Source organism: Oncorhynchus kisutch, linkage group LG29 (genome assembly GCF_002021735.2).
Source record: "Oncorhynchus kisutch isolate 150728-3 linkage group LG29, Okis_V2, whole genome shotgun sequence".
NCBI classification, from domain to species: Eukaryota; Metazoa; Chordata; class Actinopteri; order Salmoniformes; family Salmonidae; genus Oncorhynchus; species Oncorhynchus kisutch.
In genome coordinates, this window is record NC_034202.2 from 15,002,983 (window position 1) to 15,030,232 (window position 27,250).

Here is a 27,250-nt window from a genome sequence, read left to right on the forward strand (position 1 = left end):
CAGGATTTAGTAGGTGTGCGCACCTTTTGGAAATCAGAAGGGGAGGGAACACTTGGCCATAGACTTGCCAGAAACTTGCGGAGGGAGGGGGTGGAGCTGCCGTACAGCTTCCGCTCCTCGTTCCAGTATATTTTCTCATACATTTCCCCCTAGATCCTAATTGAGTATCTGAAGCAATTGTGCACTATTTTAGTTTTGGGTTTCCAGATTAATATAATAGTAATATATTTCATTTAGCATAAGCTTTTATCCAAAATACAGTAGTATATGCATATATTATGCCAGCAGCATACCACCCTGCACCCTGCACCCATACCACCCTGCTTCAGAAGCTAAGCAGGGTTGGTCCTGGTCAGTCCCTGGATGGAGAGACCAGATGCTGCTGGAAGTGGTGTTGGATGGCCAGTAGGAGCACTCTTTCCTTTCGTCAAAAAAATATCCCAATGCCCCAGGGCAGTGATTGGGGACACTGCCCTGTGTACGGTGATGTCTTTCGGATGGGACATTAAACGGGTGTCCTGACTCTCTGAGGTCATTAAAGATCCCATGGCACCTATCGTAAGAGTAGCGTTGTTAACCCCGGTGTCCTGGCTAAATTCCCAATCTGGCCCTCAAACCGTCACCTAATAATCCCCAGTTTACAATTAGCTCATTCATCCCCATCCTCTCCCCTGTAACTATTCCCCAGGTCGTTGCTGAAAATGAGAATGTGTTCTTACCTGGTAAAATAACAGATAAATAAAAATAAAAATATATATTTTTTGTATGGATGGCCCCAGCAGGAGTTGAACCCATAATCCTGGCATTGCAAGCCACACTATGCCTTACCAACTGAGCCACCCAGGACCACTGCTTGCTTGTGTATCTTGCATATTCCTGACGCACACGTTGGTATGTACATTCTGACAGTTTAAATTACCTTGCTCAAGGCACAAGACTACATCAGCCTGTCTCGCTAACCTGTAGCTAGCATTAGTCACCCTAATAGCCTTGACCACATGCCCAGAATTTCTCCTCTCTCTCTCTCTCTCCTCTCTCTCTCTCTCTCTCTCTCTCTCTCTCTCTCTCTCCCCTCGCCTCTCTCTCTCTCTCTCTCTCTCTCTCTCTCTCTCTCTCTCTCTCTCTCTCTCTCTCTCTCTCTCTCTCTCTCTCTTTCTGTCTCAGCATTTAGAGTGGTTTCATCTCACTGCATGGCTTATCTCTCTGTCACCTGGAGCAGAGGAAGCTTATTATGATTTCCTTATCCATATGAATCACACACGCACACCACCACCATCACCCTCATCTACCCACCACACACACACACGCCTCCAGCTGGAATGCAGATGTGATGCAGCCATGGCTCCTGTGTGTAGTAGTACTGCGTTGTGCCACACCCCCTGCCAGGTCAGAGTGATGGTGTCCCACCCTGGAAGACCAGAGCATCTTTCTCTCATCTGTGTGTGTGTGAGTGTGTGTGTGTGTGTGTGTGTGTGTGTGTGTGTGTGTGTGTGTGTGTGTGTGTGTGTGTGTGTGTGTGTGTGTGTGTGTGTGTGTGTGTGTGTGTGTGTGTGTTTGTGTGTGTGTTGTGTTTGTGTGTTTCTCTCTCTCTCATCATTATGCTTCTACAGCACTTTTCCTACTTCAAGAATACAACCCTGTGGAATTTTAAAAGCCCAGGATGGGTTTGGAGGGGTGCGGACGGACGGGTTGGGGGTTTAATATATTTCCGTATAAACTGTCAACCTGTCTGCTTGAGAGACCTACCCATTATTGTTGAGTCTTTTCTGGAATTCAGAAGTTTTTTCTCCCCATCTCTTTCTCTCTCTATTTATGCAGTCACGTCAGAAATGATTGTCACCCTTGGTAACGATGAGCAAAAAGAGACTGTATAAAATAAATAATACAAATACTGAGCTACTGTATATTGTATGCTCAAAATTATATTAATTTCTACTAATACAATTGCTCAGATAAAGATATGCTCTTTAACAAGTTTTTTATCTAAAAAGATAAGTGCCAAAATAAAATGATTGATCTCGTTAACATTCTACTTTTTAAAATTATTCTTAGGTTAAGGAGCAATATTGTGGCCTTTTTAAAATGTATTTAAAAATGTCACCTTTATTTAACCAGGTAGGCAAGTTGAGAACAAGTTCTCATTTACAATTGTGACCTGGCCAAGATAAAGCAAAGTAGTTCGACACATACAACAACAGAGTTACACATGGAGTAAAACAAACATACAGTCAATAATACAGTAGAAACATAAGTCTATATACAATGTGAGCAAATGAGGTGAGATAAGGGAGGTAAAGGCAAAAAAAGGCCATGGTGGCGAAGTAAATACAATATAGCAAGTAAAACACTGGAATGGTAGATTTGCAGTGGAGGAATGTGCAAAGTAGAGATAGAGATAATGTGGTGCAAAGGAGCAAAATAAATAAATACAGTAGGGGAAGAGGTAGCTGTTTGGGATAAATTATAGATGGGCTATGTACAGGTGCAGTAATCTGTGAGCTGCTTTGACAGCTGGTGCTTAAAGGTAGTGAGGGAGATAAGTGTTTCCAGTTTCAGAGATTTTTGTAGTTCGTTCCAGTCATTGGCAGCAGAGAACTGGAAGGAGAGGCGGCCAAAGGAAAAATTGGTTTTGGGGGTGACCATAGAGATATACCTGCTGGAGCACGTGCTACAGGTGGGTGCTGCTATGGTGACCAGCGAGCTGACATAAGGGGGGACTTTACCTAGCAGGGTCTTGTAGATGACCTGGAGCCAGTGGGTTTGGCGACGAGTATGAAGCGAGGGCCAGCCAATGAGAGCGTACAGGTCGCAGTGGTGGGTAGTATATGGGGCTTTGGTGACAAAACAGATGGCACTATGATAGACTGCATCCAATTTATTGAGTAGGGTATTGGAGGCTCTTTCGTAAATGACATCGCCGAAGTCGAGGATCGGTAGGATGGTCAGTTTTACGAGGGTATGTTTGGCTGCATGAGTGAAGGATGCTTTGTTGCGAAATAGGAAGCCAATTCTAGATTTAACTTTGGATTGGAGATGTTAGATGTGAGTCTGGAAAGAGAGTTTACAGTCTAACCAGACACCAAGGTATTTGTAGTTGTCCACATATTCTAAGTCAGAACCATCCAGAGTAGTGATGTTGGGCAGGCGGGCAGGTGCAGGCAGCGATTGGTTGAAGAGCATGCATTTAGTTTTACTTGTATTTAAGAGCAATTGGAGGCCACAGAAGGAGAGTTGAATGGCATTGAAGCTCGTCTGGAGGGTTGTTAACACTGTGTCAGAAGAAGGGCCAGAAGTATACATAATGGTGTCGTCTGCGTAGAGGTGGATCAGAGACTCACCAGCAGCCAGAGCGACATCATTGATGTATACAGAGAAGAGAGTCAGTCCAATAAATGAACCCTGAGGCACCCCCATAGAGACTGCCAGAGGCCTGGACAACAGGCCCTCCGATTTGACACACTGAACTCTATCAGAGAAGTAGTTGGTGAACCAGGCGAGGCAATCATATGAGAAACCAAAGCTATCGAGTCTGCCGATGAGGATGTGGTGATTGACAGAGTCGAAAGCCTTGGCCAGATCAATGAATACGGCTGCACAATATTGTTTCTTATCGATGGCAGTTAAGATATCGTTTAGGACCTTGAGCGTGGCTGAGGTGCACCCATGACCAGCTCTGAAACCAGATTGCATAGCGGAGAAGGTATGGTGGGATTCGAAAAGTGGTCGGCAATCTGTTTGTTGACTTGGCTTTCGAAGACCTTAGAAAGACAGGGTAGGATAGGTATAGGTCTGTAGCAGTTTGGGTCAAGAGTGTCACCCCCTTTGAAGAGGGGGATGACCGCAGCTGCTTTCCAATCTTTGGAAATCTCAGACGACACGAAAGAGAGGTTGAACAGGCTAGTAATAGGGGTTGCAACAATTTCGGCAGACCATTTTAGAAAGAAAGGGTCCAGATTGTGCAGTTCTTTCAGAACATCAGCTGACTGGATTTGGGAGAAGGAGAAATGGGGAAGGCTTGAGCGAGTTGCTGTGGGGGGTGCAGTGCTGTTGACTGGGGTAGGGGTAGCCAGGTGGAAAGCATGGCCAGCCATAGAAAAATGCTTATTGAAATTCTCAATTATAGTGGATTTATCGGTGGTGACAGTGTTTCCTATCCTAAGTGCAGTGGGCAGCTGTGAGGAGGTGTTCTTATTCTCCATGGACTTTCCAGTGTCCCAGAACTATTTTGAGTTTGTGTGCAGGAAGCAAATTTCTGCTTGAAAAAGCTAGCCTTGGCTTTTCTAACTGCCTGTGTATATTGGTTGCGGAAAAGTTGCGTATCACGGGGGCTGTTCGATGCTAATTCAGAACGCCACAGGACGTTTTTGTGTTGGTTAAGGGCAGTCAGGTCTGGCGTGAACCAAGGGCTATATCTGTTCCTGTGGGGCATGCTTATTTAAGATGGTGAGGAAGGCATTTAAAAAAAATAACGAGTTATCCTCTACTGACGGGATGAAGTCAATATCCTTCCAGGATAACCCTGCCAGGTCAATTAGAAAGGCCTGCTCGCTGAAGTGTTTCAGGGAGTGTTTGATAGTGATGAGTGGAGGTCGTTTGACTGCTGACCCATTACGGATGCAGACAATGAGGCAGTGATCGTTGAGATCTTGGTTGAAAACAGCAGAGGTGTATTTAGAGGGCAAGTTGGTTAGGATGATATCTATGAGGATGCCCGTGTTTACGGCTTTGGGGTGATACCTGGTAGGTTTATTGATAATTTGTGTGCGATTGAGGGCATCAAGCTTAGATTGTCGGATGGCTGGGGTGTTAAGCACGTTCCAGTTTAGGTCGCCTAGCAGCACAAGCTCTGAAGATAGATGGGGGGCAATCAGTTCACATGGTGTCCAGAGCACAGCTGGGGGCAGAGGGTGGTCCATAGCAGGCGGCAACAGTGAGAGACCTGTTTTTAGAGAGATGGATTTTTAAAAGTAGAAGTTCAAATTGTTTGGGTACAGACCTGGATAGTAGGACAGAACTCTGCAGGCTATCTCTGCAGTAGATTGCAACACCACCCCCTTTGGCCGTTCTATCTTGCCTGAAAATGTTGTAGTTAGGGATGAAGATTTCAGAATTTTTGGTGGTCTTCCTAAGCCAGGATTCAGACACGGCTTGAACATCCAGGTTGGCAGTGTTTGCTAAAGCAGTGAATAAAACAAACTTAGGGAGGAGGCTTCTAATGTTAACTAATGTTCTAATGTTCTAATAACCAAGGCTATTACGGTTACAGAAGTCATCAAAAGAGAACGCCTGGGGAATAGGAGTGGAGCTAGGCACTGCAAGGCCTTTAATGGCTTTAATGGCTTCCTGTCTTACTGGGGGTATAGAAATGAGGTAACATGCATGTAAAATCCATTTGTCACGGGGAAAGGAAAAAACTAAAAAATGAAAATAGACAAATGGTTGTTGACTTTTATAAAACAGGCAATGGGTACAAAAAACAACTGAAAAACCAAATATACCACGTACCACTATTAGCGCAGCAGTTAAGAAGTTTAAAAGTCACTGGAACAGTGGTAATCTTGCCTGGTAGAGTGTATCTTTACCCAAGGCGGTCTTGGGTAAAAAAAAAAAAAGAAAGTCCAAGGGCCACAGTTGGAGAATGACAGAACTTTGACGTTTCTTAGGGTCACCAAGTCTCCATATCTACAATTAGACGCCACCTCCATGCCAATAGGCTATTTGAAAGGATTGCCATAAAAAGCCTTTGTTGAGAGCAACCAACAAAATGTAAACTCCTGGATTTTGTCAACGGCATTGGCATTTGGATTGGAACCGGGTACTATGGTCAGATGAGACAAATTAGAGCTCATGGGCCCCACACACCAGTGGTGGGTTTGACATCGAAAGAAGGATGCATATGCAGAAAATAAACTCATGAACTACTGTATATAATAATAATAACAATGATCATAATAATAATAATAATGAATTTAATATACATGTGTCATCAGATCAGATAGTTTTTCGTCTTGCTGCTGAAGGGAGATGGACCTGGAATAGCAAAGGGTGCATGTGGGGCAGGAGGGTAGGATGAGGTCAGACAGATACTTTGGTCCAGAGTTGTGGATACCTTGGTAGATGTGAACCAGGATGTTAAACTCAATGTGTGAGCATATGGGGAGCCAGTGGAGGTTGAACCGCACTGGAGTGATGTGCTCACGGGGAGAGGTGCGGATGAGGACACGTACAGCACAGTTCTGGACATAAGATGGCGCCGGAGAGGAAGGCAGATGTTTTACGTGTTGTTTGTTTATAACTTTTTTTTAAACATATTTTGTACATAATGTTACCGCTACCGTCTCTTATGACCGAAAATAACTTCTAGACATCAGGACTGCGATTACTCACCACGGACTAGCAGAATCCGATGCGAAGGATATACTGCTTTCTCGGGAACAGGCCCAGATCTCTGCGATTTGCTTGAAGAGGAGGCAGAGAAAAAGGGGCCAAAGGGCGGGCTGCCTTCTGAGAATTCGTAGGCAATCGGATAAACCCTCACTTCCGTCCATTCTGCTAGCAAACAAATAACAAGGAAGTCTCGGACTGTTGCTCGCCTGAGGTAGAGTATCTCGGGATAAGCTGTAGACCACACTATCTACATAGAGAGTTTTCATCTGTATTTTTTGTAGCTGTTCACATACAGTGCCTTGCGAAAGTATTCAGCCCCCTTGAACTTTGCGACCTTTTGCCACATTTCAGGCTTCAAACATAAAGATATAAAACGGTGCGTGCAAAATTATTCAGCCCCTTCACTTTCAGTGCAGCAAACTCTCTCCAGAAGTTCAGTGAGGATCTCTGAATGATCCAATGTTGACCTAAATGACTAATGATGATAAATACAATCCACCTGTGTGTAATCAAGTCTCCGTATAAATGCACCTGCACTGTGATAGTCTCAGAGGTCCGTTAAAAGCGCAGAGAGCATCATGAAGAACAAGGAACACACCAGGCAGGTCCGAGATACTGTTGTGAAGAAGTTTAAAGCCGGATTTGGATACAAAAAGATTTCCCAAGCTTTAAACATCCCAAGGAGCACTGTGCAAGCGATAATATTGAAATGGAAGGAGTATCAGACCACTGCAAATCTACCAAGACCTGGCCGTCCCTCTAAACTTTCAGCTCATACAAGGAGAAGACTGATCAGAGATGCAGCCAAGAGGCCTTGATCACTCTGGATGAACTGCAGAGATCTACAGCTGAGGTGGGAGACTCTGTCCATAGGACAACAATCAGTCGTATATTGCACAAATCTGGCCTTTATGGAAGAGTGGCAAGAAGAAAGCCATTTCTTAAAGATATCCATAAAAAGTGTTGTTTAAAGTTTGCCACAAGCCACCTGGGAGACACACCAAACATGTGGAAGAAGGTGCTCTGGTCAGATGAAACCAAAATTGAACTTTTTGGCAACAATGCAAAACGTTATGTTTGGCGTAAAAGCAACACAGGTCATCACCCTGAACACACCATCCCCACTGTCAAACATGGTGGTGGCAGCATCATGGTTTGGGCCTGCTTTTCTTCAGCAGGGACAGGGAAGATGGTTAAAATTGATGGGAAGATGGATGGAGCCAAATACAGGACCATTCTGGAAGAAAACCTGATGGAGTCTGCAAAAGACCTGAGACTGGGAAGGAGATTTGTCTTCCAACAAGACAATGATCCAAAACATAAAGCAAAATCTACAATGGAATGGTTCAAAAATAAACATATCCAGGTGTTAGAATGACCAAGTCAAAGTCCAGACCTGAATCCAATCGAGAATCTGTGGAAAGAACTGAAAACTGCTGTTCACAAATGCTCTCCATCCAACCTCACTGAGCTCGAGCTGTTTTGCAAGGAGGAATGGGAAAAAATGTCAGTCTCTCGATGTGCAAAACTGATAGAGACATACCCCAAGCGACTTACAGCTGTAATCGCAGCAAAAGGTGGCGCTACAAAGTATTAACTTAAGGGGGCTGAATAATTTTGCACGCCCAATTTTTCCGTTTTTGATTTGTTAAAAAAGTTTGAAATATCCAATAAATGTCGTTCCACTTCATGATTGTGTCCCACTTGTTGTTGATTCTTCACAAAAAATACAGTTTTATATCTTTATGTTTGAAGCCTGAAATGTGGCAAAAGGTCGCAAAGTTCAAGGGGGCCGAATACTTTCGCAAGGCACTGTAACACCACAATCAAAGCCTGGCACTAAGACAGCATTTACTGAGCTGTATTCCGCCATAAACAAACAAGAAAATGCTCACCCAGAGGCGGCGCTCCTAGTAGCCGGGGACTTTAATTCAGGGAAACTTAAATCCGTTTTAGCAATTTTCTATCAGTATGTTGAATGTGCAACCAGAGGAAAATAACTCTGGACCACCTGTACTCCAAACACAGAGATGCATACAAAGCTCTCCCTTGCCCTCCATTTGGCAAATCTGACCATAATTCTATCCTCCTGATTCCTGCTTACAAGCAAAAATTAGTCAGATGAAGCAGATGCTAAGCTACAGGACTGTTTTGCTAGAACAGACTGGAATATGTTCCGGGATTCCTCCGATGGCATTGAGGAGTACGCCACATCAGTCATTGGCTTCATCAATAAGTGCATTGATGATGTCCTCCCCAAAGTGACCGTACGTACATACCCCAACCAGAAGCCATGGATTACAGGCAGCATCCGCACTGAGCTAAAGGCTAGAGCTGCCGCTTTCAAGGAGCGGGACTCTAACCCGGAAGCTTATAAGAAATACCGCAATGCCGTCCGCCGAACCATCAAACAGGCAAGCATCCATATAGGACTAAGATCGAATCGTCCTACACCGGCTCTGACACTCGTCAGATATGGCAGGGCTTGCAAACCATTACAGACTACAAAGGGAAGCACAGCCGAGAGCTTCCCAGTGACACGAGCCTACCAGACGAGATAAACTACTTCTATGCTTGCTTCGAGGTAAATAACACTGAAACATGCATAAGAGCACCAGCTGTTCCGGAAGACTGTGTGATCACTCTCTTCGCAGCGCATGTGAGTAATACCTTTAAACAGGTCAACATTCACAAGGCCGCAGGTCCCGACGGATTACCAGGACGTGTACTGCGAGCATGTGCTGACCAACCTCTCCCTGTCTGAGTCTGTAATACCAACATGTTTTAAGCAGGCCACCATAGTGCCTGTGCCCAAGAACACTAAGGTAACCTGCCTAAATGACTACCAACCCGTAACACTCAAGTCTGTAGCCATGAAGTGCTTTGAAAGGCTGGTTATGGCTCACATCAACACCATTATCCCAGAAAACCTAGACCCACTCCAATTTGCATACCACCCCAATAGATCCACAGATCCACAGATCTACTCTCTCTACTCTCTGTTGTTGCACTGAGGTCCAGCAGTATGAGGATTCTGGCAGTTCCAGAGTTTGCATTCATGAGATCATTGGTGACCCTTACCCGGTCAGTCTCTGTGCTGTGTCTAGTTCTGAAACCCGACTGGAAGGGCTCTAGTAGGTTGGCCAGATGGTGTTGGAGTTTTATAGACACAGGACATTCAAGGAGCTTACTCAGGAAGGGTAGGTTGGAGATAGGCCCGTAGTTCTGGAGATTGTCATGGTCAGATCAAGGCTTTTTGAGTACTGGTGTGACTGCAGCGAGTTTGACCTGAGGAGGGACACATCCAGTGGTGAGGGATGATTTTTGTGAAGAAAGGCTCCAGAGCAGGTAAGCAGGTCTTGACAAGGAAGGTGGTGATTGGGTCAAATGAACAAGTGGTGGGCCTCATTGTCCAAACCAGCTTGGTTACATCAGCTGCAGTGACTGTGGTGAAGGTGGCGAACCTTGACTCAGGGAGTGGAGGACTAGGCATATCAACTACAGGGGCTGAAGAGGACAAAAGGGTGTTATTGATGTTTTCAATTTTGCTTTGGAAGAAACAAAGGTATTGATTGCAGTCTTCTGGGGAGGCTGAGGTAGCAGAATTGTTCACAGATTGGATGAGCACTGCCGTTGCTGATCAGTTGGGAGTTACAGGTTGTCTGATCTGCATTTAAGACCTGTTTATAGTCTTTGTCTTTCTGATGTTGCTCATATATCTTCAAAATGTACAGTTAGCCCAGTTTTCTAGACGATGTCCAGTTGCTTTGGGAGAGCATAGGTCCTCAGTGTACCAGGGAGAAGATTTGGAGAAAGACACCAGACAGGTTTTCAAAGGAGCAACTTAATCCAGTATGGAGTATTATTAAGCCACAGCGTCACCAACTGGCAGTTTGGAGATAGATTCAGTAAGCTGGGCTGTGTTTATAGTCTTGTGCCGAGTGGGTAGAGGAATATCTAGGTTGAAGGTGATGGGTTTGTGGTCAGACAGCCCTGACACATTCCATCCAGTTTTGCCAGATCCACGCCTGAGGTACAGACCAGGTCCAGTGTATGGCCTTTGTTGTGGGTGGAAAAGTCCACATGCTGTTGGAGTCCAAAGTTGTCTAGGATATCAGCCAGGCCAGTAGAGAGAATGCAGTCAGGGGAGTCGACATGTACTGCATGCTGAAATCTCCAAGCGCCAGCATAGCAGGGCACAAGGGGCTCAGGAGTGTTAGTAGCTCAGATAGTTCAGAAATGAAGTCAGAGTTGAGCTTAGGATGCCGATAAATCATATAAATCAATGTGGTGGTGGATCTTTGATGTTATGGGGCTGTTTTCTTCCACTTGTTCTGATGCCCTTGTTAAGGTCAACAGCATCGTGAACTCTACCAAGTACCAGAACATTTTAGCCAAAAACCTTTTCCCCTCTGCCAGGAGGCTGAAACTTGGACGCAAGGGGATTTTCCAGCAAGATAATGACCCCAAGAACACATCAAAATCCACAACTAAATGATTAATTAACCACAAAATCAACACTTTGCAATGGCCATCTCAAATCAAATCAAATCAAATGTATTTATATCGCCGTTCGTACATCAGCTGTCAGTCCTGTACAGAAACCCAGCCTAAAATCCTAAACAGCAAGCAATGCAGGTGTAGAAGCACGGTGGCTAGGAAAAACTCCATAGAAAGGCCAAAACCTAGGAAGAAACCTAGAGAGGAACCAGGCTATGTGGGGTGGCCAGTCCTCTTCTGGCTGTGCCGGGTGGAGATTATAACAGAACATGGCCAAGATGTTCAAATGTTCATAAATGACCAGCATGGTCAAATAATAATAATCACAGGCAGAACAGTTGAAACTGGAGCAGCAGCACGGCCAGGTGGACTGGGGACAGCAAGGAGTCATCATGTCAGGTAGTCCTGAGGCATGGTCCTAGGGCTCAGGTCCTCCGAGAGAGAAAAAGAAAGAGAGAAAGAGAGAATTAGAGAGAGCATACTTAAATTCACACAGGACACCGGATAGGACAGGAGAAGTACTCCAGATAAAACAAACTGACCCTAGCCCCCCGACACAAACTACTGCAGGAAGGGTAGGCGGCAGGGTAGCCTGCCGCCTGCCGCCTAGTGGTTAGAGCGTTGGACTAGTAACCGGAAGGTTGGGAGTTCAAACCCCAGAGCTGACAAGGTACAAATCTGTCGTTCTGCCCCTGAACAGGCAGTTAACCCACTGTTCCCAGGCCGTCATTGAAAATAAGAATGTGTTCTTAACTGACTTGCCTGGTTAAATAAAGGTAAAAAAATAAAAAAATAAAAAAATACTGTAGGCTGGACAGGAGGGGTCAGGAGACACTGTGGCCCCATCCGATGACACTCCCGGACAGGGCCAAACTGGAAGGATATAACCCCACCCACTTTGCCAAAGCACAGCCCCCACACCACTAGAGGGATATCTTCAACCACCAACTTACCATCCTGAGACAAGACCGAGTATAGCCCACAAAGATCTCCGCCACGGCACAACCCAAGGGGGGTGCACCAACCCAAACAGGAAGATCACATCAGTGACTCAACCCACTCAAGTGACACACCTCTCCTAGGGACGGTATGAAAGAGCCCTAGTAAGCCAGTGACTCAGCCCCTGTAATAGGGTTAGAGGCAGAGAATCCCAGTGGAAAGAGGGGAACCGGCCAGGCAGAGACAGCAAGGGCGGTTCGTTGCTCCAGAGCCTTTCCGTTCACCTTCACACTCCTGGACCAGACTACACTCAATCATATGACCCACTGAAGAGATGAGTCTTCAGTAAAGACTTAAAGGTTGAGACCGAGTTTGCGTCTCTCACATGGGTAGGCAGACCATTCCATAAAAATGGAGCTCTATAGGAGAAAGCCCTGCATTCTAGGGACAATTAGGCATCTTGTGACCGTAGCGTACGTGCAGGACCAAATCAGAGAGATAGGTAGGAGCAAGCCCATGTAATGCTTTGTAGGTTAGCAGTAAAACCTTGAAATCAGCCCTTGCCTTGACAGGAAGTATGACAGTATTTTGACAGTATTTTTTACCCATCTTTATCAAGGCTGCCAATAATTTCAGATGTGACTGTATATACAGTGTCTACCTCTTTGTACATGCACAAAGTACGATGCAAATCTATTTTATGTGAGAGGAGAGAGGAGTCATTATAGTATCAGCCATGTATAGATGTCACCCAGTATAAATATCAGCCATGAAGCACCACAGGTTCATTTTAATATGTCAACCATTCAACTGCAGAATCACGGTTTTGTGTACAGTGTTATGACACTAATGATAAACTAATGACATCACCGTACACTGTGTTCTACAACGTGTGTTTACCCTCCTACATGGCCTTTTATCCACTGTGAGTGTTCTTGTTGTGAGCATGCAGTTTAGGGTAATGAATTACTTGGCTGCGCCTTAGAGAGATAGTTCTACCTGGTCTCACCTCAACCGAGGAGACTTCCAACAACAGCTCTGTGTGTGAACAGAAATTAAAAAGTCACGACAGAACCTTGTATCTCCCTAAAGATGCTTGGTTTTGCTTTGATAGGTAACTACAAGTGGCCTGTTAAAATTTGAACAATCTTGGTGAGGCAGTACCGAAAAATTGCCCATTGACTTTGGACTAAAATGGTGACTGGAGGCATTATTCTTCTCAGACTTCATTGTTTCAAAATATTCAGAACCTCACTTCAATTCGGTCTAGTTGGATGAAAAGGCAGGGAAAGAAAGCTTTCTACCTCTGCAGCTGACATTAGCTGCCGTAACAGTGTTTTTTAACTTAATTTTCACTTTCCTACATCTACACTCCCCAGAGAGGCTGGGGGAGAAAATGAGACAGTGAAAGACGGAGAGATGGAGAGACAAAGCTAAGCTAGAGAGATAATGACAGAGTGAGAGAGAAGTTAAAGCGATAGAGAGACAAAGGGATTGATGGATGCTAAAGCAAGGCGAAACACGGAGGCTGATGCTGGCCATTTATCCTGTGTGTGAGCTGAGACAGTGACAGCTGAGGGAGACGGTAGGACATGAAATGTGTGTGTGTGTATGTGTGTGTGTGTGTGTGTGTGTGTGTGTGTGTGTGTGTGTGTGTGTGTGTGTGTGTGTGTGTGTGTGTGTGTGTGTGTGTGTGTGTGTTTGTACATGCCTGCGTGCATGCATGCATGTGTGTACTTAGTATGGATGTAGGGGGAGGAACAATACAGTGGCATAATGAAATAAGAGCACAAACCCCACTCCATTCTGTACATTGCGTGTTCTCTAACCCATTGTTAACCTTGTCGATTTATGTTTGTCCTCTCCACGGGAATGCTGCTTAATATGTGTGTGTGTGTGTGTGTGTGTGTGTGTGTGTGTGTGTTACTGCGCCTCTATGGATCATTAGCATTCATGAATGTGTTCTGATCAGGTTACGAACAAGGTCCCTATGGGTTAATGACTGAGCTGTTAATTATTTCTGTTAAGTCAGCCTCTTCCACTGCCATCTTTCCTTAATTGGCCAGTACAAACTGTTGGTCAATAGGTGTTACTATTATTTTTTCTAATCAATGGAGTCCTCACCCTATGGCCAACTATGGAGAGTAGGATTGATTCAGGATATTTTAGGAGGTTAGAGAGGGCACCTGAACTGGTGTGATTGATAGTAATGCTTTTATAAACGAATCTCAGGCCAATGTCAATACTGCAGGTTACCCACTGCAATACTGATATTCTCTGCCTATGCACAATCTAAGGCTGTCTCAAATGGCACCCTATCCCCAATATAGTGTACTACTTTAGGGATTACTTTTTATATAGGGAATGGGGTGTCATTTGGGATGTGCACAGAGAATTATGATGCAGTTATTTCATGGGCAACTAATTATATTAAGGTCCCTTAGTGAACCATATAAACCATTTGTATAGAGTTTACTTACCATGTATTAATCATTGTTCCTACCTTTGTAAATGTCAATAATCCATCTCTAAATAGTCATGTATGCATTTATGAATACTGTTGTAATGAAACTGCCTTTTTCATCAGCATGCTAGGTCAGCTAATGCTAAAGCAGCCCATTGGATTCCAACACTTTCCGGCAGCAACTCGCCCCAGTGATAGGCGTCGCATTTTCATAGAATCCAATGGGCTGTTTTAGCATCAGCTAGCTGAGCATGCTGACAAAAAAGGCAATTTAAGGACAATAGTGTTTATAATAGGGACCTTAATATAAAAAGTTACCATTTCACGGAGAGCTCATGGGTAGTTCAAATTCCAGGTTCTTGCAGACACAAATGTAAGTCAACATGGAATGAAATAAGTGTGTAACACTACAGCATGCCTAGTTGGATTAGAGTCAAGTAATCTACTGTAGCGTATTGTACCAGGACATACCTGTGAGTTCAGTGACTCTAGAATGATTAGTGCCTTGCTAGATTGTGTATGGGTCCGAATTAAACAGCTGCTTTCTCAGGCAGACAGACAGAGGAGACAGACAGTGAGACAGACCGACGGACAAGATAGGCATGCATTTCAGTCATTTAGCAGACGCTCTTATCCAGAGTGATTTACAATTAGAGCATTAATCTTAAAATAGGTTGCGACATCACAATTGTGTCAAGTACACTTTCCCCCAAGAAAGTATTTATCCGTAAAGTCAGTGCTAGCGGTGGGGTATGTTATTGGTATTTATTAGGATCCCAATTAGCCACTGCAAAAGCATCAACTACTCTTCCTGGGGTCCACATGAAACATGAGAGTATGTGGTGAAGACATAGATCTTCTCCACGCCACCTGTTTAGGAGCGACCTGTCAGGCAGGATGCAATCCAGGAGTGTGCAGAGCCTGAGACGCCCAACCCCCAGAGGGTGGAGAGGAGGATCTGACGTGTCATGGTGTCGAAGGCTGCAGATCGATCTAAGAGGATGAGAACAGAGGAGAGAGAGTCAACTTTGGCAGAGGGGAGAGCCTCTGTGACACAGAGGAGAACGGTCTCAGTTTAGTAGGCTGTCTTGAAGCCTGTCTGGTTAGGGTCAAGAAAATCATTCTGAGAGATGTATTGAGAGAGTTGGTCAGAGACAGCACACTCAAGTGTTTTGGAAAGAAAAGAAAGACGTTTTTGATGTCAGAGGGGTCGATTGATAATTTTTTTTGTGGAGGGGAGCAACTCTGGCCATCTTGCAGTCAGAGGTTCAGGGAAGACAGTGGTCAAGGATGAGTTGATGAGGGATATGAGGAATGGGAGAAGGTCTCCAGAGATGGTCTGGAGAAGGGAGGAGGGGATGGGGTCAAGGGAGCAGTTCGTCGCAAGATTTCATCTGGAGAGAGAAAGAGGTCAAGGCGTAGGGTAGTGGGACCAGTGGATTCTGTAGTCTGAGTGAATGACAAGCAGATGTCGTCAACCTTTTTTTCAAAGTGGTTGACAAAGTCGTCCGCAGACAGGGAGGGGGTGGAGGATTAGGCAGAGAAGAAAAAGTAGAGAGGAGTTTCCCAGGGTTGGAAGCAGAAGCTTAAAATTTTGCGTGATAGAAAGCAGCTTTAGCAGTGGATAGAGAGGAAGAGAAGGTAGAGAGGAGGGAGTGGATGGATGATAGGTCCTCCAGAAGTTTCGGTTTCCGCATTTCATCTCAGCTGCCCGCAGCCCTGTTATGTTAACATGCAGTGAGTCACTCAGCCACAGAGTGGGAATCGAAGGTCAGGCCGGAAAGAGAATAATGAGAGTCAAAGGATACAGAAAGGGAGGAGAGTAGGGTCGAAATGGCAGGAGTCAGGAGAGAGGAGGGAGAAGGATTTAGCAAAAGGAAGAGAGAGGATAGGACCGAAGAGGACAGAGTAGCGGGAGAGAGAGAGCGAAGATTCTGGCAGCGCATACCAATCTGGGTAGGGGCTGAGTGGGGAGGGTTTGAGGAGAGATGGGGAGAAAGGGAAACAAAGTATTGATCAGAGGCATGGAGGTTGTTGCAGTGAGCTTAGTAGAACAGACTCTGGTGAAGATGAGGTTAAACGTATTGCCTGCCTTGTGAGTGGGAGGTGACTGGGAAAGAAGGAGGTCATAAGAGGACAAGAGTGGAAAGAAAGAGATGGAAAGAAATGAATTGAAGTCATGCGTTGGGAGGTTAACGTCGCCCAGTACGAGTGGTGAGCCATCATCAGGAAATGAGCTCATCAAGGTGTCAAGCTCATTGAGGAACTCTCCAAGGGCACCTGGTGGACGATAGATGACAACAATGTTAAGCTTGAGTGGACAAATGACAGTGACTACATGGAATTAATATGAGGAGATGGACAGGCGAGAGAGGAGGCGAAGAGGGGCTGGTAGGTTAGTGGTTAGAGCTTTGGACTAGTAACCGAAAGGTTGCAAGATCGAGTCACTGAGCTGACAAGGTAAAAATCTGTCATTCTGCCCCTGTACAAGTAAGTTAACTCACTGTTCCTAGGCTGTCATTGAAAATAAATAGGTAAATAATAAGAGAAAATCTCCAAGCACACCTCCCAGCACTGATTGGTGATTGCCTGGCAGAGGTGAAGAAAACACCCCCTACAATACAACACTCCCACAAATTAGCAAGACCGCTACCAAGAGCTGTTACACAAATTAGCCTGAAACTAAATCCAAGTCCACAACGACAGTCACAAGTATAGTAAATCCGTCAAGCAGATATTGTACGTTGACCAACTGCAAACATTTGAGGATACCTGATAAACCTTGCTTTTACTTATATGGCTTTGTTTCTCTTTCTCTCTCTGAATGCGTGTGTGTACATATATACGTGTGTGCGTGTGTGTACGTGTGTGTGTGCAGGCCAATGATGCCTCGGGGAACACCTGGAACTGGCTCTACTTCATCCCCCTCATCATCATCGGATCCTTCTTCATGCTCAACCTGGTCCTGGGTGTCTTATCAGGGTAAGTCTGACCCAAGACAAACACACACACACAAACACGCAGTCACTCACACTCTCACTCACTCACACATTCACTCACACCCAAGTCATACTGTATTCCTACGGTTGTAGACATAGGGTCTATAGGGAGGCATGGACTTCACTTAACATACAAACCACCCGTTTTATTAGCTAGGACAGGATGACAACTAGAGCCACGTTCCCTTATACTGAACCACTCTATTGACAGGGTAAGTAGTGGGGGAGGTGTTTGTGGGGATAAAATGTGCGTGTGCTTGTGCTCATGTACAGCGCATTTGGAAAGTATTCAGACTTTTCCCACAATTTGTTACGTTACAGCTTTATTCTAAAATGTATTACATCGTTTTTCTACCCCAATAACCAATTATGACAAAGCAAAACAGATTTTTTAATTTTTTAAAAAAGAAATCTGAAATATTACATTTACATAAGTGTTCAGACCCTTTACTAAGTACTTTATTGAAGCAGCTTTGGCAGAGATTACAGTCTTGAGTCTTCTTGGGTATGACGCTACAAGCTTGGCACATCTGTGTTTGGGGAGTTTCTCCCATTCTTCTCTCCAGATCCTCTCAAGCTCTGTCAGGTTGGATGGGGAGAGATGCTGCACAGCTATTTTCAGGTCTCTCCAGAGATGTTTAATTCGGTTCAAGTCCAGGCTCTGGCTGGGCCACTCAAGGACATTCAGAGACTTGTCCCGAAGCCAGTCCTGCGTTGTCTTGGCTGTGTGCTTAGGGCCGTTGTCCTGTTGAAAGGTGCACCTTCGCCCCAGTCTGAGGTCCTGAGTGCTCTGGAGAAGGTTTTCATCAAGGATCTCTCTGTACTTTGCTCTGTTCATCTTTCCCTCGATCCTGACTAGTCTCCCAGTCCCTGCTGCTGACAAACATCCCCTCAGCGTGATGCTGCCACCACCATGCTTCACCGGAGGGATGGTGCCAGGTTTCCTCCAGATGTGACGCTTGGCATTCAGGCCAAAGAGTTCAATCTTGGTTATATCAGACCAGAGAATCTGGTTTTTCATTGTCTGAGAGTACTACAGGTGCCTTTTGGACAACTCCAAGTGGGCTGTCATGTGCATTTTACTGAGGAGTGGCTTCCGTCTGGCCACTCTACCATAAAGGCCTGATCGGTGGAGTGCTGCAGATATAGTTGTCCTTCTGGAAGGTTTTCCCATCTCCACAGAGGAACTCTGGAGCTCTGTTAGAGTGACAATCGGGTTCTTGGTCACCTCCCTGACCAAGGCCCTCCTCCCTCGATGGCTCAGTTTGGCCAGGAGGCCAGCTCTAGGAGGAGTCTTGGTAGTTCCAGATTTCTTCGATTTAAGAATGTTGGAGGCCATTAGGTTATTAGGGACCTTCAATGCTGCAGACATTTTTTGGTACCCTTCCCCAGATCTGTGCCTTTACATGATCCTGCTTGGTTTTTGCTCTGACATGCACTGTCAACTATGGGACCTTATATAGACAGCTGTGTGCGTTTCCAAATCATGTCCAATCAACTGAATATACCAATTAAGTTGTAGAAACATCTCAATGATGATCAATGGAAACATGATGCACCTGAGCTCAATTTCGAGTCTCATAGCAAAGGGTCTTAATACTTAATACTTATCTAAATAAGGTATTTTTGTTTTCAAATCAAAATCAAATGAAATGTATTTATATAGCCCTTCGTACATCAGCTGATATCTCAAAGTGCTGTACAGAAACCCAGCCTAAAACCCCAAACAGCAAGCAATGCAGGTGTAGAAGCACGGTGCCTAGGAAAAACTCCCTAGAAAGGCCAAAACCTAGCAAGAAACCTAGAGAGGAACCAGGCTATGAGGGGTGGCCAGTCCTCTTCTGGCTGTGCCGGGTGGAGATTATAACAGAACATGGCCAAGATGTTCAAATGTTCATAAATGACCAGCATGGTCAAATAATAATAATCACACGTAGAACAGTTGAAACTGGAGCAGCAGCACGACCAGGTGGACTGGGGACAGCAAGGAGTCATCATGCCAGGTAGTCCTGAGGCATGGTCCTAGGGCTCAGGTCCTCTGAGAGATAGAAAGAAAGAGAGAAAGAGAGAATTAGAGAGCATACTTAAATTCACACAGGACACTGGATAAGAAAGTAGAAGTACTCCAGATATAACAAACTGACCCTAGCCCCCCGACACATAAACTACTGCAGCATAAATTCTGTAGGCTGAGACAGGAGGGGTCAGGAGACACTGTGGCCCCATCCGATGATACCCCCGGACAGGGCCAAACAGGAAGGATATAACCCCACCCACTTTGCCAAAGCACAGCCCCCACACCACTAGAGGGATATCTTCAACCACCAACTTACCATCCTGAGACAAGGCCGAGTATAGCCCACAAAGATCTCCGCCACGGCACAACCCAAGGGGAGACACCAACCCAGACAGGAAGATCACATCAGTGACTCAACCCACTCAAGTGACGCACCCCTCCTAGGGACGGCATGAAAGAGCACCATTAAGCCAGTGACTCAGCCCCTGTAATAGGGTTAGAGGCAGAGAATCCCAGTGGAAAGAGGGGAACCGGCCAGGCAGAGACAGCAAGGGCGGTTCGTTGCTCCAGAGCCTTTCCGTTCACCTTCACACTCTTGGGCCAGACTACACTCAATCATATGACCCACTGAAGAGATGAGTCTTCAGTAAAGACTTAAAGGTTGAGACCGAGTTTGCTTCTCTCACATGGGTAGGCAGACCATTCCATAAAAATGGAGCTCTATAGGAGAAAGCCCTGCCTCCAGCTGTTTCCTTAGAAATTCTAGGGACAATTAGGAGGCCTGCGTCTTGTGACCATAGTGTACGTGTAGATATGTACGGCAGGACCAAATCAGAGAGATAGGTAGGAGCAAGCCCATGTAATGCTTTGTAGGTTAGCAGTAAAACCTTGAAATCAGGGAGGCTAGCACTGGAGTAATATGATCAAATATTTTGGTTCTAGTCAGGATTCTAGCAGCCGTATTTAGCACTAACTGAAGGTTATTTAGTGCTTTATCCGGGTAGCCGGAAAGTAGAGCATTGCAGTAGTCTAACCTAGAAGTAACAAGAGTATGGATTAATTTTGCTGCATAATATTTGGACAGAAAATGTCTGATTTTTGCAGTGTTACGTAGATGGAAAAAAGCTGTCCTTGAAACAGTTTTGATATGTTCGTCAAAAGAGAGATCAGGGTCCAGAGTAATGCTGAGGTCCTTCACAGTTTTATTTGAGACGACTGTACAACCATTAAGATTAATTGTCAGATTCAACAGAAGATCTCTTTGTTTCTTGGGACCTAGAACATATCTCTGTTTTGTCCGAGTTTAAAAGTAGAATGTTTGCAGCCATCCACTTCCTTATGTCTGAAACATAGGCTTCTAGCGAGGGCAATTTTGGGGCTTCACCATGTTTCATTGAAATGTACAGCCGTGTGTCATCTGCATAGCAGTGAAAGTTAACATAATGTTTTCGAATGACATCCCCAAGAGGTAAAATATATAGTGAAAACAATAGTGGTCCTTGATTGGACATGATTTGGAAAGGCACACACCTGTCTATATAAGGTCCCACAGTTGACAATGCATGTCAGAGCAAAAACCAAGCCATGAGTTCGAAGGAATTGTCCGTAGAGCTACGAGACAGGATTGTGTCAAAGCACAGATCTCGGTGAGGGTACCAAAACATTTCTGAACCATTGGTCCCCAAGAACACAGTGGCCTCCATCATTCTTAAATGGAACCCGATGGTCACTCTGACATAGCTCCAGAGTTCCTCTGTGGAGATGGGATAACCTTCAAGAAGGACAACCATCTTTGCAGCACTCCACCAATCAGTCCTGGATATGGTAGAGTGGCCAGATGGAAGCCACTCCTCAGTAAAATGCACATGACAGCCTGCTTTGAGTTTGCCAAAAGGCACCTAAAGGACTCTCAGACCATGAGAATGAAACCAAGATTGATCTCTTTGGCCTGAATGCCAAGCGTTCCATCCCTCCAGTGAAGCATGGTGGTGGCAGCATCATGCTGTGGGGATGTTTGTCAGTGGCAGGAACTAGACTAGTCAGGATCCAGGGAAAGATGAATGGAGCGAAGCACAGAGAGATCCTTGATGATAACCTGCTCCTGAGCACTCAGGAGCTTAGATTGGGGCGAAGGTTCACCTTCCAACAGGACAACGACCCAAGCACACCCTAAGCACACAGCCAAGACAACGAAGGACTGGCTTCGGGACAAGTCTCTGAATGTCCATGAGTGGCCCAGCCAGGGCCCAAACTTGAACCTGATCGAACATCTCTGGAGAGACATGAAAATAGCTGTGCAGCAACGCTCCCCATCCAACCTGACAGAGGTTGAGACAGAAGCTTGTAGCGTCTTACCCAAGAAGGCTCGAGGCTGTAATCGCTGCCAAATGGGCTTCAAAAGGGTCTGAATCCTTATGTAAATGTGATATGTTCGTTGTTGTTTTTAAAAATATATTATCAAACATTTCTAAAAACTTTGTCGTTATGGGTTATTGTGTGTAGATTGATGAGGGGGAAAAAACTATTTAATACATTTTTGAATGAGGCTGAAATGTAACAAAATGTGGAAAGGGTCAAGGGGTCTGAATATTTCTGAATGCGCTGTATATATATGTGTGTATGTGTGTGTGTGTAATCCTGTGTCTCCAGTGGAATGGCTGAGCGGAGCCCACTCAGGCTGAAAGCCTGAAAGCCTGAGTGGGCGAGCTTCCCCTTAAAGAGATGTGAATTTACAGGGACAGCAAGCATTACCATAATGAAATGACCCGCCTTCCGTTGGAATAGCTGTGTAAATATGGAGAGAGCTGAGGCTCCTCTTTATCTTAATGAAAAGCCTATTGGAATCCACTTCCATCCCCTCCCCAGCAACGCTAAGTCTGGGTCAACATTCACTCTTTTTTGTTGTCTCTTTCCCGCTCTCTCACTGTCTTCTTTCCTGTTTCTCTCTCTCCCTCTTTTAACGCTGTGTGCATTATTCACACACACATACTAACGTTTTGTCTGAAACACGCTCACAAACGCACGCAAACACACACCCACACAGACACACAATGTCTCCCACCAGCCCTCTGTTGAGAGCATCGTAGTGTCTCTGGTCAGGTGCTGTATTTATGTATTCTGGGAAGCCTGAGCTCCTATTCAGTGAATGGCTAGTTCCCCTCTGTGTGTGTGTGTGTGTGTGTGTGTGTGTGTGTGTGTGTGTGTGTGTGTGTGTGTGTGTGTGTGTGTGTGTGTGTGTGTGTGTGTGTGTGTGTGTGTGTGTGTGTGTGTGTGTGTGTGTGTGTGTGTGTGTGTGTGTGTGTGTGTGTGTGGACGTGTTTAACTATTCTTTTGGGAACCAGAAGAATAGTAAACTTTTTTTTTTTGACCAACTGGGGACATTTTGTTAGTCCCCATGAGGAACAAATTCTATTTCTAGGGGGGTTAGAATTAGTGTTAGGGTTAGGAGCTAGGGTTAATTTTAGGGTTAGGAGCTAGGGTTAGTTGTTTTTAAGTTTTTAATTAAAATAACAACTTTTATTTATACAGATTTTTCTCATTGAGATAACATCTCTTTTTCAAGAGAGACAACTTACATACACTAACACAACATTAAACAAAACTATAAGCACACATACAATACAACAAAAACATTTGACATTAAAACACGAAAGTCTTGACTAAAAACAGCTGGCCTAAAAACAATTACACTCTTCTATGATATATAAATTGATCAAGTGTTTAAATTCCACCAACGAAACTAGATCATCACATTTTAAAATGTTCAGCAGAGAATTCCAGGACCACGGAGCTAAGTAACCAAAACTATTTCTACCATGACCTGTTCTTATTTTAGGTACTGTTGGAAGCAAATGAGAATGGGACCGTAATTGATATTTATTTACTGACCTGACCAAAACAAACAGAGATAAAATGGCATTTTACCCAATATGGCCTTATAAATCAGTGTATACCAGTGTTTAAACCTCCTCAAGGTCAATGACGACCAGCCAACAGCGCTGCAGAGATCACAATGATGTGTTAGACGTGTTAGGGTTAGGGTTAAGGTTAGGGTTAGGGTTAAGGTTAGGTTAAAAGTATGAGTTCGGGTTAGGTTTAGGGTTAAGGGTTAGGGAAAATAGGATTTTGAAAGTGTCCCCACGCTAGCTGTAAACAGACTGTCTGTGTGTGTGTGACTCAGCACTCTAATGATATCTTTATCCCTCTCTCCTCTCATTTGCTTCTCCATCTCTTCTGTCCTTCGTGAACCCAATGACTCTGCCTCAGCCTCCCCCGCTCTGACATTCCCCAGCTTACCACAGTAGAATCTCAGCCATCACTCAAGTGCTTGAGCTAAGAGAGATATGGCATTGTGTAGACAGTGGCACACTCGGGGAACATCATAATATGATACTGGTGATACCACATGGACACACACTGTCCACATTTATTTTCAATTCTGACAGGAAATGCATCTTAACTGAAATGACAATGAAAATAGCTCATATAGAATTCTGCTGATAGATTAGTCATCACTCTCCCACTCTTCTCTCTTTTCCTCTTTTCTCTTTTCACTCTTCTCTCTTTTCCTCCCTCCCGTTCTTTATCTTTATCTTCCTTTGCCCCTTTCTTCCTCTGTCACTGTCTCTCTCTCTGTCTCCCCTGAGTTTTAAAATGGCCTGTGTTTGCCTTTCATCAAAATGTCCCTGGATCTTCTCTTTGAGTTCAGTGGTCTGTCCAGCCCATTGTCTGACAGTGAAACACACTCTTTTACACACACTGGGACCGTCTCAACAGGATTCGAACAGCCATTCGGAAGAAAAGGGAATAATTCCATGTATATTGTCATTAGTCTAGAGACAATTGGGTTCCTATGGGTAACTAGAACTTTATCTGGGCCTAAGGAATGAGTTGGTGTGTGCGTGGGTCCATGTGTGTGTGTGAACACATTTAAATAGTTGTGTAACCCTTTTATCTGTGAGCTGACCTAATCCACACCCACGCTTTAACAGTGAGACACACGGCTGTGTCTTTCTCTTTGTCTGTTTCTCCGTGTGTTTGGCCCTTCAAAGAGTCCTTTCATAACCCTGCTGCACGTGCTGCCCTGGTCTCCTCTACAGTGGGTGTGTGAACTGTGAGGTGTGTGGTGGTCTGGTGAACTAAAGCCCTCTGAAGTAAAGGTCACTCCCAGAGAGGAGAGGAGTCAAATCAGATCACATTTTATTTGTCATATGCTTTCTTAAACAACAGGTTTAGACTAACAGTGAAATGCTTACTTACGGGCACATCCCACCAATGCAGAGAGAAAAATATAGAAATATTGGAAAATAATAACACAAGGAATAAATCCACAATGAGTGGATCCACAATCCACAATAACTTGGCTATATACACAGGATACCAGTACCGAGGCGATGTGTAGGGGTACGAGGTAATTGAGGTAGATACTTTTGTATAAATAGTGTATGTAGACACCCATTCAAATGAGTGGATTCTGCTATTTCATCCACACCAATTGCTGCCAGGTGTATAAAACCGAGCACACCGCCATGCAATCTCCATAGACAAACATTGGCAGTAGATAGGCCTTACTGAAAAGGATGCCACCTTTCCAACAAGTCAGTTTGTAAATCTTCTGCCCTGCTAGCGCTGTCCCGGTCATCTGTAAGTGCCGTTATTGTGAAGCGGAAACGTCTAGAAACAACAATGGCTCAGCCGTGAAGCACGTAAAGCCACAAGATCACTTAACGAGACCGTCTCAGTTTTAACACTGACCAAGTTCCAAACTGCCTCTGGTAGCAACGTCAGCACAATCGGGAGCTTCATAAAATGGGTTTCCATGGCCGTGCAGCCGCACACAAGCCTAAGATCACCATGCACAAAGCAAAGTATCGGCTGAGTGGTATTAAGCTCTCAGCCATTGGACTCTGGAGCAGGGGAAACGTGTTCTCTGGAGTGATGACTCACGTTTCTCCATCTGGCAGTCCGACGGACAAATCTGCGTTTGGCAGATGCCAGCAGAATGTTGCCTGCCCGAATGCATATATTGCCAACTGTAAAGTTTGGTGAAGGAATGGCTTTGGAATGTGTTTGTGTTTTTGTGTTTCACAGACAGTTTTCCCGCCGAAACTCTAACACGATAAAAAGTGGATACTGGAACAATATACATTTTCATGTCTTTATTGAACACATTCACAGTGCAGGGTGGAAAACGTATTTGAACCCTTGGATTTAATAACTGGTTGACCCTCTTTTGGCAGCAATAACTTCAACCAAACATTTTCAGTAGTTGCTGATCAAATCAAATCAAATCAAATTTATTTATATAGCCCTTCGTACATCAGCTGATATCTCAAAGTGCTGTACAGAAACCCAGCCTAAAACCCCAAACAGCAAGCAATGCAGGTGTAGAAGCACGGTGCCTAGGAAAAACTCCCTAGAAAGGCCAATACCTAGGAAGAAACCTAGAGAGGAACCAGGCTATGTGGGGTGGCCAGTCCTCTTCTGGCTGTGCCGGGTGGAGATTATAACAGAACATGGCCAAGATGTTCAAATGTTCATAAATGACCAGCATGGTCAAATAATAATAAGGCAGAACAGTTGAAACTGGAGCAGCAGCACAGTCAGGTGGAAGTTGAAACTGGAGCAGCAGCATGGCCAGGTTGACTGGGGACAGCAAGGAGTCATCATGTCAGGTAGTCCTGGGGCATGGTCCTAGGGCTCAGGTCAGTTGAAACTGGAACAGCAGCATGGCCAGGTGGACTGGGGTCAGCAAGGAGTCATCATGTCAGGTAGTCCTGGGGCATGGTCCTAGGGCTCAGGTCCTCCGAGAGAGAGAAAGAAAGAGAGAAGGAGAGAATTAGAGAACGCACACTTAGATTCACACAGGACACCGAATAGGACAGGAGAAGTACTCCAGATATAACAAACTGACCCTAGCCCCCCGACACACAAACTACTGCAGCATAAATACTGGAGGCTGAGACAGAGAGGCTGATATACTGGAGGCTGATCAGACCTGCACAACGGTCAGGAGGAATTTTGGACCATTCCTCTTTACCAAACTGTTCAGCAAGTTCAGCCATATTCTTGGGATGTCTGGTGTGAACTGCTCTCTTGAGGTCATGCCACTGCATCTCATTCGGGTTGAGGTCAGGACTCTGACTGGGCCTCTCCAGAAGACGTATTTCCTTCTTTTGAAGCCATTCTGTTGTTGATTTACTTGTGTGTTTTGGGTCGTTGTCTTCTTGCATCACCCAACTTCTGTTGAGCTTCAATTAGCAGACATTCTCCTGCAAAATGTTTTGATAAACTTGGGAATTCCTTTTTTCGTCGATGATAGCAATCTGTCCATGCCCCGAGGCAGCAAAGCAGCCCCAAACCATGATGCTCACTCCACCATACTTTACAGTTGGGACGAGGTTTTGATGTTGGTGTGCTGTGCCTTTTTTCTCCACACATAGTGTTGTGTGTTCCTTCCAAACAACTCAACTGTAGTTTCATCTCTTCACAGAATATTTTGCCAGTAGCACTGTGGAACATCCAGGTGCACTTTTGCAAACTTCAGACGTGCAGCAACGTTTTTTTGGGACATTAGTGGCTTCTTCCGTGGTGTCCTCCCATGAACACCATTCTTGTTTAGTGTTTTACGTATCGTAGACTCGTCAACAGAGATGTTAGCATGTTCCAGAGATTTCTGTAAGTCTTTAGCTGGCACTCTAGGATTCTTCTTAACCTCATTGAGCATTATGCGCTGTGCTCTTGCAGTCATCTTTGCCACTCATAGGGAGAGTAGCAACAGTGTTGACAATTTGACTTACCGTGGACTGATGAACATCAAAGCTTTTAGAGATATTTTTGTAACCGTTTCCAGCTTTGTCGTGTCTTTACTATCATTAAATTGAAGACTTATAGTTTTTATCAAAGATTCTCTGTAATTAGTATTACGCGATCAACAGATTAATC

At 44.8% G+C, this 27,250-nt stretch overlaps 1 protein-coding gene across 1 annotated transcript in view; it reads left to right on the forward strand.

Annotated features, from left to right (window-relative positions):
• LOC109873574 (voltage-dependent N-type calcium channel subunit alpha-1B-like) overlaps positions 1-27,250 on the forward strand; it is a 232,508-nt gene that overhangs the window by 103,463 nt on the left and 101,795 nt on the right. Inside the window, exon 6 of the mRNA XM_031809441.1 lies at positions 17,169-17,272. Coding sequence (XP_031665301.1) covers positions 17,169-17,272 — 104 coding nt within the window. The remainder of the gene's footprint in view (positions 1-17,168; positions 17,273-27,250) is intronic.